This window comes from Hevea brasiliensis, chromosome 13 (genome assembly GCF_030052815.1).
Source record: "Hevea brasiliensis isolate MT/VB/25A 57/8 chromosome 13, ASM3005281v1, whole genome shotgun sequence".
Lineage (NCBI taxonomy): Eukaryota > Viridiplantae > Streptophyta > Magnoliopsida > Malpighiales > Euphorbiaceae > Hevea > Hevea brasiliensis.
Genome location: NC_079505.1, coordinates 36,736,957 through 36,750,644, shown reverse-complemented (window position 1 = coordinate 36,750,644; position 13,688 = coordinate 36,736,957). Strand labels below are relative to the sequence as shown.

Below are 13,688 nucleotides of genomic sequence, written 5' to 3'. Positions count from 1 at the left end.
CGGACAGCTAGGATGCCTAGAACTACACTTCGATATGAGTGAGGAGACATAAAATAATGAAATACAAGAAAAGAAAATACAATAAAAACAAAGGAAAAATAATAGCAAAGAAATGTAACTAAGTTAAGCGAGCCGAGAACCCTAGCGATGGGTGACTGCACCGGGAAGTCACGGCGTGGACCGTTGACTAGCCCTAGACCGCGGGGAACCCTAGAAAATATTTTTAAGACTTAAAGAGACATCAATTGAAGTATAAATATCATTAGAAATATCAAAGGAAAATTAAATAATTAGTACAAATAAAAGTGAGAAATCGAAAAACGAACAAAACCCGGTGTTACCGAAAAATCGGGAATGCAATCCGAACAGGGGCATTGTGGTCATTTGACATCCTGAGTTGTCTTTTGACCTAAATGTCCATTAAAAATACATGATATTACACTTGGAAAATATAATGAAAAATTAAATTAGTGGTACCTAATGTAAATAGCAAAAATGGAGTATAAATTGAGTAATTAACACTTTAAAACATATAATATAGTTAATTTATGGTGAGTGGAGCACTATGGGTTAAATTAATCACTATGTGGGCAGGTGTAAATCCACTAAGCATTTCATCTTCAACCTTCATTTCTCCATGCCGAAATGAATCCTTCAAAATCCTCCATGGCCGAAACTTGAGAGAGCTTCCTAACCTCCTCCATTTCCAACCCAAACACCAAAGTCACTTCACAAATTTTCATCCCCACATCACAAGGAAGAAATAGATACTAAATTCAAGGGAGTTTGGTGAAGATTTTGAAGGAACGGAAGCGTGAAAAACACAAGATTATACCATTGAATTCAAAAAAATTTCGCCTAGGGTCACATGCACCATGCAAGATTTATTTTTATCTATTTGATTTCAATGATAAACAACATATTAAAACTCTTTTAATATGTTTTTGGATCTGTATTTGCCATTTAAGATTTTAAAATTAATCAGATTAATTTTAGAACCCTAGATTAAATCAAGAACGATTACACTAACCTCTTGATGTCTTTGCAGTGTCTGCGCCTTTGAGATTCGTCTTCAGGACACCAGATGTTGTCCCTCTAGCTTGTCCACACCAAGAACACCTATGGCAGCCCTTGAACAGCTTCTAAAGCCTTTTCTATTAATTAGAAATTCAAGTTCTGCCTTTTAAGAGATTAGTGATGTAAACAGGACACTAGAAACAATTTCTAGTGATCTTAATTCAAGAGATTGATGGCTAATCTCTTTGAATTGATGAGAGATGAAGAAGAATAGAAGGAAACCCTCAAAGTGGCGTGACAAATGAGAGGAGAGGCTGCTGGTTATTTTTTCTTTTCATAACCACACTTAAATAGCTAGGTTAACACATTAAACCCTTGCCACATGTCACCCTTTGATTAGCTCTAGGTTTAAGTGACCCAATCAAATTGTGCCAAGTATCAAACCTATATTTAATCTTGATTTTAATCATCTTACATGATTAAAAAACATTTGGCAAGCTTATGTGTTATGCCATGTGTCACCATCTCATGATGCCACGTGTCACACTGCAAAATGACCAAAATGCCCCTGTGTCTTAATTTTGAGTTCTCAACCCAAAATAATTATTTTTCTTCTTCTAATTAATTTATATCAAATATAAATTAATTAATTAATCTCTATTAATTAATTTCTCATTAATTAAATTCATATTTAAACACTTTAAATATAAATTTAACTTATATTATACATCCAATAATCTAGATTTGGTTTCAAGTCATGCTAGGGACTTTGCAATCTAATTGCAAACCAAACCTATTTAATTAATTAATTAAACTCTTTAATTAATTAATTAAATCATATTTAATTAGGTGATAACTTGTGTATGTGTGTGACTTACTAGGCTCATCACTAATTGGCAATGAGAAATGATATCAACTCTTAATATCATCAGAACTCTTTCTTACCATAAATGATTTCTCTAAATCATTTTATGAACCTCATAGACCATGGTTAACACCTAGCATAGCATGCCATGGCCACCCAATTAGTAATAAGGTTTACCTTAAATGAACCTATAATCATATGTTACCATGCACTAGAATCTCTCATTACAAAATCCCAACTCAATTTGAGTCATGGTTTATGTCAAACTCCATTTGCTATGAATATTATGTTCTCTTTTAATTCCAGTTCTTGATTAAAAGATTTTCTCATCAGAAACTCTTTTATGAATAAATCTATCTGTCCTGGCCAGGAACTTGAAACATCAAGAACAATTAAATGAACATAGGATTTTATCTCTATTTACTTAGAGGAACAGATTCCATCTTGATCAACACCTACCTCCATATATAACTAGTAGGAGCCAACACATGCCCATATACCCATACATAGTACAAGTATGAAAGCAGTATCAAACTCAAACTACCTATATACAAGATAACTGTGCTATCTCAGGTCTAAAGATTATATGTACTGATATGATTTATGACAAAACATTGACAAGAGTAAACTCGATGTGCTTGTCATAAGCGTCACTAGTTCGGCCTACTTATCATTTATAAGTGCCTATCATATTTGTTATATGGCATGAGACTCACCATTCCATCTTATTTATATCTCATATAAATAACTTGGGAACAAACATGAATACAATCTTTCTGGATAAGTCATGTCCTTATTATGAAATATCCTCGATTGTGAACCTATTTATGATACTTCGTGCTAGAAATATTGTCACTCATATTCTTAACAACTTAAGAATAATATTTCTAACAAAATATCAATGGACCTTTTCTATTACACATAAATATATTATGTAAACGGAAAAGTGGAAATGCCTTTATTAATAAAAATATGTACAAGATACATACTAAATGATATGCTCTAGGGCATACTACTAACAGATTTAACAAGCCCCAACAATAGGTAAGTGTTTAAATTGATTTCTTTCTTAAGTAAAGTTTATGGGAAGCTTGAGATGAATGAATTGATGAAGAAATTTTGAGGCTTTGGTGAATTGTTATTATGCACTAGTTTAGGCAGCCATGGTAATTAAAGAATTTGAATTATTTTCACATGCAATTGATGGGTATTGGTGTTGATTAAAGTAAATCAAAGTTTAGTAGGTTAATTATTGGTGTATGTTAAGTTGAGCACTTGAGTTAGAAATTTATGTTGAGTTTGAAATTCTATGCGTGAATGCCTAAATGGACAGCAATGAAATTGTATACTAAATGAAATATTATTACATGTGTTGTGGAGAATTAATGTTGAGTAATGTGATTTAAAGTTTTGGTAAGTTAACTTCATGTATATGTAATGGTGGACCAAGTGAAAATTTGAGTTTGAAGGCAATTATAGAGGCTTTACAAATGCGGCAGCTTGTTAACTCCTTGAAGAATGCTGGAATTCATGAAGATGTTTAATGAATTGTGGTCCTAAAGTTTGCCAAATATGTATGTAAGTTAGTGATGAAGATATATGTTATGATAGTGGAGAAGTTATTTGTCATGATTAGGTGATTAAGTTGTTGTAATTAAGTTTGACAAATTCTGCACTATATGGTGTATGTTGAGTGTGATTCTAAGCTACCAAAATGATCAATAATATGTTGTAAAGTATGTTTAGGTTATGGTACAAACCAAAATTGGCATGAAAGTGGAGTTTGGTAAGTGTTAAAAGTGATCTTTGATGAGTATGAATAAAATGCAATAGGGCAGTTTGTGTTTTGGGCCTAGAACCTTAAGTATGTGGCTCCAATTGGTATGAGACCAATTGGAGGTAAAACTAGGCACAAAATGTGCCAACTTTCATGAAGGAAGCTTACCAAAATTCTGCTTGTAAGGTAACTTGAAAAAGGACCAAATCCGGATTAGTGCAATTAAGGCCTAAAAATTGACCATTTGGGCAGTAGTTAGTGTTTTGGCCATAACTCACTCAAAACAGGTCCAATTGACCTGAAATTTTGACCATGAATAGTTAAGACCTATATATACAAGTCTTATGAAGACACAAAAGCCCAAAAATGACCATAAGCAAGTCAAAAAGCTTGCACAAGTTCGGGTCTAAAAACTGACCGAACCAAAATTGACCTAAAATGACCTAAAGTGACCAATTTTGATGTATTTTGACCAGCAATAGTAAAATGACCATAACTCGGTCTACATAACTCAGAATGACCTGAAATTTTGTCCCGCGTGCAATAAGACATAGATCTACAAGTTTGTAGTTTTGACCGAAACCCGAAAACTGAGAGAGCTAGGTCGTCCGGCTAGGTCAAACTAGTATCCCGGAATCCAGCAAATTGCAATAAAACGCAATATACATGGAAATGAATTGGGTAACATGTACCAACCCTAAAAGACTATTGAATGTGACATATTAGTAACATTAAAACCTAAATTACCTAGAATGCATCGAGGGTTGACATCTTAGATTGACCAAGGAAATAATAGAATTCAATAAGTTAATTATTAAGCTTTATTCTTAGAGACAGTTTAAATGAGTACTGAAACACTTCAAAATTGTGTTTCTTAGTTAGCAAAGGCTCAGGGAAGGGGAAGGAAACACTGAGTCAGAGCCAAGAGACAGTTATCAGAGGTTTGTGCACAACTAGTTTTTAACTGATTTTGTTTTGAATTATTCATATGATTAAATGGCATATTTTTCTTATGTATTATGTTTAACAAGAATTGGATTTAATTCAATGATTATTGAAATTGTTATAGTATGTATGAATTTAGCTTTGTGAAATGGTATTTCCACAAGTATTAAGCATTGTTATGAAATGAATAAATTATGTTTTGGAAAATTATGATAGAACATGTTTTGAATTGTGATGGTAATTTTCATGGAAAAATGCAAATTTATGATTGGAATTGTGATGAGCATAAAAATTATTGGACATTGGAATTGACTTTGAATCGAATTATATTGTGATTTATGCTCACTAAAAGGATTGTGATATTGTTTTATATCTCACTATAGATGCTTGACTAGGTTATTACCCGTCTCTCTCATTTGTTGAGAAGACAATGGAGTTAGTTGTGTTTTGATTACCATGGTACGTGTACAGGCTTAGATTTTCCTCTGATTTGAGGTTAGATCTAAGTTTTTTTTTTATCGTTATGGCCCTTGTGGAAGATTCATTATTGTGGTGTGTACTGTGCACGATGATTCGACCTCCCCGACCATAGGGAGTTAGAATCACATCGAATATGGCCCTTTCGGATTAGTCTTGCATAGTTAGTGAGATAAAGAATGATTTTTGAGATACAGCATGATTTTTGAGATACAGCATGGTTTTTGAGATACAGCATGGTTTTTGAGATACAACATAGTTTTTGAGACGCAGAATGTTTTTGAACAGTAAAGAATTGTGATTTCAGTTATGATTTATGTATAATTGACTTTGTTGGAACTACCTTAAATGGTTAGTCATGATTTGATAAATTGAATTTCGTGATCAAAGTCATTTTATACAAATGATTCACATTATTAGCAATGAATATTTTAAGTTTTGGAATTTGATGAGTATTCAGATTTCCAAATTGTTTGCTGTAAATTTGGTCAAGGTATATTGCACTATGTTTTAAATTATAGTTGTGCACCACTGAGTTCACCACTCAGCGATAGCTTTGTATGCTGTCGCAGGTAAAAAGAACATAGAGCAGTGAGTAAGTTTCTTTGAAGACCCATTCAAATCAGCTCCAGGTATATCATAGGTATACCCATGTACATAGGTTTTGATGTATGCATGTAATAATATGTATGTAAACTATTTGAGCAATTGTATAAAAACTCTTGTAAAATATTTTGGTATGTAATTAAATGTAAATTATTGTAAATGTAAATTTGGAATTTCATTTATCTGAATAGTTTTGTAATATTAATTTTGAGTCATGTAATCAATGAAATGTTTCTTTTATGAGGAGATTGATTTGATTATTTAGATTTGAATTATGGGTTCAAATGAAGTTATTGAAGTCGTATTTGAGAAAACATATTGGGAGTGTGTTCTTTGCAGGTTTTGAAGAACTGTTTTCTCAAAATACAACCGGCACTTTGCCAAAATTTTGAAAAAATTTTTATAACACTAGATTTTAATCGATGATTTAAATTTCATGAAAATTGTTTTAAAATCCCTTGTAGTATATTTAATGGATTATCGGTAGGCGAAGTACGGTAATTCATTAGGTGTATTACGGGATCATGTTACATCTTACAGGGGAGTAGGGTGTGACAATTCACCTTTCTATTCATGCATAAATATTGACTTTTTCATACATAATAGTTATTTTAGTTCTAATTACACCAAAATCTCACATTTTGGATTTTAGACTTGTTGGCATTAATGGCCAATCTCAAATCAAAGTTCATTAAAAGTTATTTCAAATTTTCAGACATGGCCAATGTTTACTGTTGCATTAGACCAATTTACAGAGAGAGATTGGTTAAACTTCCTTCATCAACGTTGTTCCTTAATGTGTCTTATTTAATTTCCTTTTTGAATTACTCCATTTGGAGTTTTATAGCTCAAGTTATGGTCTTTTTACCATAACGGGTGGTCCATGTCCAGAATTTCTAGACAGGATTTGGTGCTGGCAGTTTTGGTATCCTGACTTTGGCTGGAAATTTGAATTGGTTATGATCAGAATTTTGGTTTCTGTTCTTCATGAAAGTTGTTCTAAATTGTCTTAGCTTTTCATGGGTTCAAAAATCAGGTCATTTGGACCTCTCTACAAAAAGTTATGGCCAATTGAACAAATATTGTTCACTTGGTCAATTTTCCAGGTCCAGAATTATAGTACCCGGATTTAGGCAATTTTTAGATCAACTTAAGTTGGTTTTCTGGGCAGAGTCCCTTCATAAAAAATGTGGCATTATGTGTCTAATTTTACCTACAATTGGCCTTGCACCAATTGGAGCTACACAAGTCAAGTTATTGTAGCCTAACCACACTAGACTCAAGTTCAGAAATTCTGGCATAACAGGGGCAGCATACCAAATCAATTCTTAATGCCATAATTCATTCTAAATTAGGGTCAATTCATCTCAAATGGTCACTAATTGACCATTAGAACCTCAATCCCACAACACATGAGTAAAACCCTAATTAGCCCCAAACCCTAATTCCCTATTTCACTAATCTTGTACACATATACAATTTAGGATTTCAATTCACCTATATACATCAAAAGGCATCTCTACACCAATTTAATTTCATTAAAAGCCATTAAACCCAATTATGTTCATGGCTACCAAATTTTAGGGAGTGCTCTAACATGTTTATTTTTGTTCAATTTTCACAAATCCTAACTCAATTCATAGTCCTAACAAGGAATTTAAAGAGAAAGAAGAAGAAATGAACACTAACCTCAATTGGAGTTTTCCCAACTTATTAAAACTCCTTCCTTTCTACTTCTTTTTGCTTCTAGGCACCTTAGCAAGGTTAGAAATAAAATTTTAATGAAGGTGATTAAGGGAAATATGGTGAGAATCAAATGTTATACAAGGTAGAAGGAAGAGCAACAATGGAGGGAGAAGAGAGATCGATTTCGGCCAAGTGAGGAAATGGAGAAGAAGAAGGTGATTTTTATTTGTGTTTATCCTCTTTCAATTGTTTTATGTAAACTTATTGAATGGTGATTGGTTGGGAAATTTTTATTGCATCATGGTGACATGTGCATGATGTCATAATTAAGTTTTAATTTCATTTTGTTTTTCTTTTTCTTTCTCCTTTCTTTACTCATTTTTAATTAGTTTTTCATCAATATTAATTCACATTTTATGTCATAAATCTCACTTATTTAAATGGACAAGTTGGTTAAAAATCATCTCTGGAGGTGAAATGACCAAAATGCCCTTCGTGTAGCTTAACGAGCTAAAATTGTTTATACCGATTGATTAAATTTTTCTTGTGTTTTCTTAACAATCTATTATCATCGAAACCTCAATAATCCTTCCCTAGAGTCCCAAAAATTTCACAGAGTTTCCCTCGGGTTTAGGGTTGCTAACTCTCTTCACATTAGCTTCCTGTTAGGTCACCCATCGCTGGAGCACCGGCTCATTTAACCTTGTTATATTTTATTGCTTAAAATTTTCCTTAATTTTTCTTATCATTATTTGGTTTATTTATGACTCCTCACTCTAGTTTAAATATGGTTCTAGACATTCTGACTATCCGGACAGACATTAGTCACCGGAACAGTAGAATGTACGAACTATTTTAAGTGAGGGATTTACAACGGTTTCTGAACCGCCGGTTCCAGTTCGAGCCCCAGTTTAAAACGGTTTGAAGGACAGTTCAAGATAGTTTGGAGGACGGTTTGGAAGCGGTTCAGGGGCAGTTTAAGAGTGACTTAGATAAAAAAAAAATTAGAAAAGAATTTTATTGATTTAGAATTTAGGTTATATTTGTAAAAATATTTTAATTTTTCGTAGAAATCTTTCAATTAAAATAGAATAAGAAAAAGAAGAATGAAAATAACTTATTTTAAAGAAAAATTTAATAAGCAAAGACTTGAACTTATTAAAAAATTAAAGATGAAATTAATTTTTTTTTTTTAAATTAGAAAAGGGTGCATGAACTTAATTTTGCCTATGTATCCCTTTAAAATTTAGAGGAATCAAAATTTCCAATTATATTACTTGACTTTTTTTAAAAAAATTATATGATAATTGATAATTAAAAAAATATAAAAGGGAAACAAATTAAAATAGAGGGAATTGAAAATTTTATTGAAGATATAAAATAATAATAGAAAATTGAGATAGTATTAAAAATTTCAGTGAGCATATAAAATAATAAAGTAAGGGAATTGTGAGAGTACTGAGAATTAGAAGAAGTGTAGAAAATAATTATTTAGAAAATTTGAGAGAAATTGAAAGAGCATTAAGAATTAAAGAGAGTATAGAGAATAATTATGTAGAGAATTAATGATATATGTATAAATAAATTAAGAGTAGAGTAAAGTATTTATTGAATTTTTTTTGTATTTAAATTGCCAATTTAGTTCAGTTCGAAACTGTCAGCTCAATTTGGTTCGAAACTACCTGTTTATGGTTTCTAAAAAAATATGAACTTGAACCAAACTGCAAAATGACGATTTCAGTTTGATTCGAAACCGATTTCGATTTTGATCGATTTCGATTATGTTTTGACCGAACCGATTCCAATTTGAAATAGGACCGCGGCCACCCCTAGGTAAGAGAAACTAATCTGCAGCTTTCATTTTCTAGGAGTAGCCGAATAAGACAAACTATGTGTGACTTGCATCACTTGCAGCCTGCAACAACCGTGGGTACTGATACATCTACTGTGCATAACCACCATTTAACATTACAAACCTATGGGTGTTTGGAATTTGTCTATTAACTTTCTTTAGTTTTATTTTATTTTATTATGTTTTTCAGGATTAAATAAAAAATCCCAATAGTTACGCCAATTCAAAAAATTCAGTTTTGTACTAATTATTCAAAATTACTTTAGTTTTAATCAAGTTTTAATTAAAATGAAAATTTAATTTAAGCAGAATAAGATTTGGCTCATAAAAATTTGTGAAATAAGGTCCAAGAGTTTTCTCTTAAATGTTTATAAGAATATTGTTTCGAGTGTAATGTTATTAATTGATCAATCTATTTTTAATTTTAACGAATTTTTTAAAAAATTAAATAGTTTAAATTATTGCTCCAAAGTTAGAACTTTTGTATGAATAGCACCACTATTTTAAGACACTACAGGAATCTAAATTCAATTTCAATCTTAAACAGGCAAGCCTCATTTATGCCAATGGACCTTCAGGAATCGTAGTGCTGCAGTACACCCTTTCTCGAGCCTTCTTGGACTGCAAAAGTAGCAAAAGAAGAACAAAAAAATATATCATTTAGGTTCCATTTGTTGAAAAAAAAATTATATATAGAAAAATATTTTTCATGAAAAATATTTAAAAATATAAATTTTTTGTAAAAATATTTTGTTTAGTTATAATAGTAAATTAATTGTAAGTGTTTATGTTTTATAATTGTTCATATTTTAATAAGATTATCAAAATTTTGAAAATGAAAAATGACTAAAAAAGAAAAGGCTTTATCTTCCTTTTAATATGATTTCAATTAATTTATTTTCTTGAGTACCCCAAATGCTAAGAAATTCAAGCAATGTTTACTATGAAACAAACGAAGCCTTAGTTTAATGACATGAAATTAAAATCATTGAAAGGTCAATCATGATATGATGAATTAATTGGAAATTCAAATGCACCTACTTCGTTGTCCCAGTTGGTGCTTAGAGTTATTGCCAGCAGACCTAGCCCTTGGACCGCAAGTCCAACTATAATTCCTGTCCAGAGACCCTGTGGACCACATTTTGATGTAAATATGTTTTAATAAGAATTAATGGGCAAATACGCAAGTTAGTTTCAAATAATAATAGCAAGATAATGAAGGGAAGCATGTGAAGTGAAATTACTTACCTTCCCTCCAAAGTGGTAGACGAAAGCTAATACAACAGAACAAGGAATGCCTATAAGATAGTAAGCTCCCAAATTAATAATAGCTCCAAGCTTCTGCCATCCACATCCTCTAGCTGTGCCTGGATATGTCAGTTGAGGCCATATCAGCTAGCAAAATGGTTTATGTAAGAGTCAAAATTTATGTAAAAAAGAATTCAATAAGGAGAGATTATTAGGTGCTCTCAGGACATTGTGCCTTCCCTTACAATTATGTGAGATTTAATCTTAGGTGCTCTCAGGACATTGTGCCTTCCCTTACAATTATGTGAGATTTAATCTTCATATTAGGACTCACGATTTTTTTGAGAGAAAGAACACTATTTCCATGTGCTTTCGGGAGGATGTTAAAGAAAAAGGAGTTACAACACCATTTTCGAGTTTTGCTTTTTAAAGCATAAGCACAGAACAAGCCTTCAACAGATAGTGCAAGTGTGCGCATGTGCTACAGGTTAAACAAAAATGATACAAGAACATTTAGTTTGGTATGTGAGAAGCTTTTCGGAAAGTATGTATAGACAGCGTGTTTGTGTGTAGCACAAAGGTTGTGATCACAGGATGCACATGGTGTGCATGGTGTCCATTGCCTTTACATGGTGAATGATTCAATTCTATGTATGTCTCGATTTGCACTTTTGGAGTACAAATTAAATTTGTTTCTGCAATACTAGGTACACTTAGACCATGAATTCGTTATATTAATGTGATCATATGTTAGACTAGTGATACAAGTAGGTTATGCATATGAATATGGATTATGGTCCATGGACTTTAATTTTCTTACATATGCTCTAATGTTCCTATAATTAGATCGAATGATACAAGGAAAAGGTAGACCTGAAAGCACAGATTGGATGCCATCGAAGAAGTGGGAGGCTGCAATCAAAATGAGCATTTCTCCAACATATTTCACTACTCTTTCTTCATTGCTGTAAAAGTAACCCCAAATTCTGTGGCCCAGAATCAAAATGAAGGCTACCAAAATGCCTTCTGCTGCAACCAGGAACGTCACAACGCATACTGCTAGAGAAGCTGCTTGTGGTCGACCAGCACCTAGTTCATTTGATACTCTTGTACTTTAATACAAATGAAAAAGACTCATCAGGAGAAATGAAGCAGATTTAAGTACATTTTTGGCATTTAATCTGGTTGAAGCTTAATTACCTTATAGCTGCACTGAGTCCAAGGGGTATCATGTAAATCATTGCACATGTGTTAAGGCTGGCAATAAAGCAAAATTAGTTAGAAATATGTATCAGATAATTTCTTGTTATTATTCTTTATAAATAAATGTTTCTCCGAATCAAACCTGATGGATAGGACTGAGGTTTCAAGCTTTGGATAAGGAAGTAGACCAGATAACAAAACCATCATCTCAAATGACCAAATCTCCAAGCTATGTATTCCAAAACATAGCACCAATCAAATTTAGCTTTAACTAAAATCATTCGTATAGTGTAATTTAATTTAAGATTGGTATAAATTATAGAATACCTGAGCATAACAGCTGAAGGAATTGCCAGCTTCAGGAAATTGGGAATCCCATGCAGGGCCTCGTTGGATAAACCAACCCAAGTTTTCTTGCAGGATGGAGATTTCCTCACATAAAGCATCAATAAGAATGCATTGATCCAGTATGAGATCGTATTGGCCACTGCAGCCCCTTTATTTCCAAGTCCAGACTTAAATACCAGAATCCAACAAATAAAGATGTGAAATAAAGCTGTAATTCCTGAGATGATCATCATAGGAACAACATTGTTCTGGGTCTGCAAGAATCTGATAAGACACTCCTGGATGGCAAAACCAAAAATGCTAGGGATCATGAAACGGGCGTAATGCCCAGCCACATCTGATATCTCTGGATCTTGCCTGAAGAGCTTAAGAATGTCACCAGCATTCGCCCATATCAATGCAAGAAGAATGCTGATGAGTAAAAGAACTATCACTGCCCTCTGTAAGTGTATACCAAGCATGTGATGCTGCTTTGCTCCATAAGATTGACCACAGAATGTTTCTAATGCACTTCCCATTCCTCTCTGTTCATCGCACACAAAGACAAGTCATTATGAAACTTCAAATATAGAAGAACGTAAGCTTTGTAGACAAGAATCCCTATTAGAAAGAAACTCTCGAAGTGTACAACACTGCCTTGAAAGTTTCAAGAAAGTTACATGAAAAGCAGCATTTTCTTTCTTATACTATGTCACCACCACGAAGATGGTGTGAGAGGGAGAGGGACTCAAATTCGAGTCCTGCAAATTCCAAATATGGAGTCTTCCCTCTTTGGCATGTATACGTATCGCTAGAGATTTTGATATGAAAAATAGGGGTCCAATTTGTATTCGCTTTTGCAGCTAGCAGTTTAGAACTGTTTGATATTAATGAAGAGAGTAAAGGCAACACACAAATCCATTTGAAACTGATATATCTTACCAAAATGCTGAAGCCAGTCACTGAAGCAAAAGAAGTGGCCAAGGAAGCACCGGAAAGAGCTAACTCTCCAAGATGACCTACAAACATGACTGAAATGGCCTGTAAAAGATAGGTCAGGAAATTAACAGATACAAGAGGTCCGGCCAATACGAGCTGCTTCTTCACCTCCTTGAAAATCTCATATTTGGTGAATCTGGGTCTTGGTTCTAGTGTTGCCGCCGCTTGAGAGATTAATGGTGATTCAAGACTGGGTTTTTGCCCTTGCACATCCATACTTTCTTTTTTGCATACACACCCAAGTGCTTTCAAGGCAAAAGACTTATAAGCTTTCCAATTCAAGCATATGATTAAATGCAGAAGGATTAAGCATATGCAATATTTTCATAGGTACGCTAATTAAAATTTTATGAGATTTGGCATAAAATAAATATTGTCCCAACGCAACATTTGAAAATTAACTATTTTAGTGTAGCACCCCGAACCTCCGAGTTATAAATAATATAATTTTTTATCTGTGAATAGTACTATTCAAATCCACTTTGAGGATCAAAAATAAAGGAAAAATTAATTGAGATAGACAATAAAAATTCAGCTCAACCAAAGACCTAAAGATTTACTGGGTATTATGAAAAGGATGGATGATATCTTGGCGAGAGGCATTCTGGTTATTTATGAGGTAATTAACTTGAGAAATTGAAGAATCATGCATGAAACCTAAGCTAGGATTTTTGGCCAGCCATGGA

The 13,688-nt window shown here is 32.9% G+C and overlaps 1 protein-coding gene across 1 annotated transcript; it reads right to left on the bottom strand.

Moving 5' to 3' along the window:
- Positions 1-9,640: 9,640 nt before the first annotated feature.
- On the bottom strand, positions 9,641-13,362 carry LOC110654190 (protein DETOXIFICATION 16). Its single transcript, XM_021810105.2, has 8 exons — positions 12,946-13,362; positions 12,004-12,548; positions 11,819-11,905; positions 11,674-11,730; positions 11,347-11,585; positions 10,474-10,592; positions 10,267-10,353; positions 9,641-9,846 (listed from the first exon to the last, which is right to left on the bottom strand). Exons 1-8 carry the CDS (start codon positions 13,216-13,218, stop codon positions 9,784-9,786), a joined length of 1,470 nt encoding a protein of 489 aa, XP_021665797.2. The 5' UTR covers positions 13,219-13,362; the 3' UTR covers positions 9,641-9,783.
- Positions 13,363-13,688: the final 326 nt, after the last annotated feature.

What these genes read in the sequence shown, in the direction of transcription:
- LOC110654190 (XM_021810105.2), bottom strand. Translation starts at nt 13,218, where the DNA reads ATGGATGTGCAAGGGCAAAAACCCAGTCTTGAATCACCATTAATCTCT. An exon ending in ACCTCAGTCCTATCCATCAG is followed by an intron (nt 11,731 to 11,818) that starts GTTTGATTCGGA and finishes CTTTATTGCCAG; the next exon opens with CCTTAACACATGTGCAATGA. An exon ending in TCTACCACTTTGGAGGGAAG is followed by an intron (nt 10,354 to 10,473) that starts GTAAGTAATTTC and finishes TGTGGTCCACAG; the next exon opens with GGTCTCTGGACAGGAATTAT.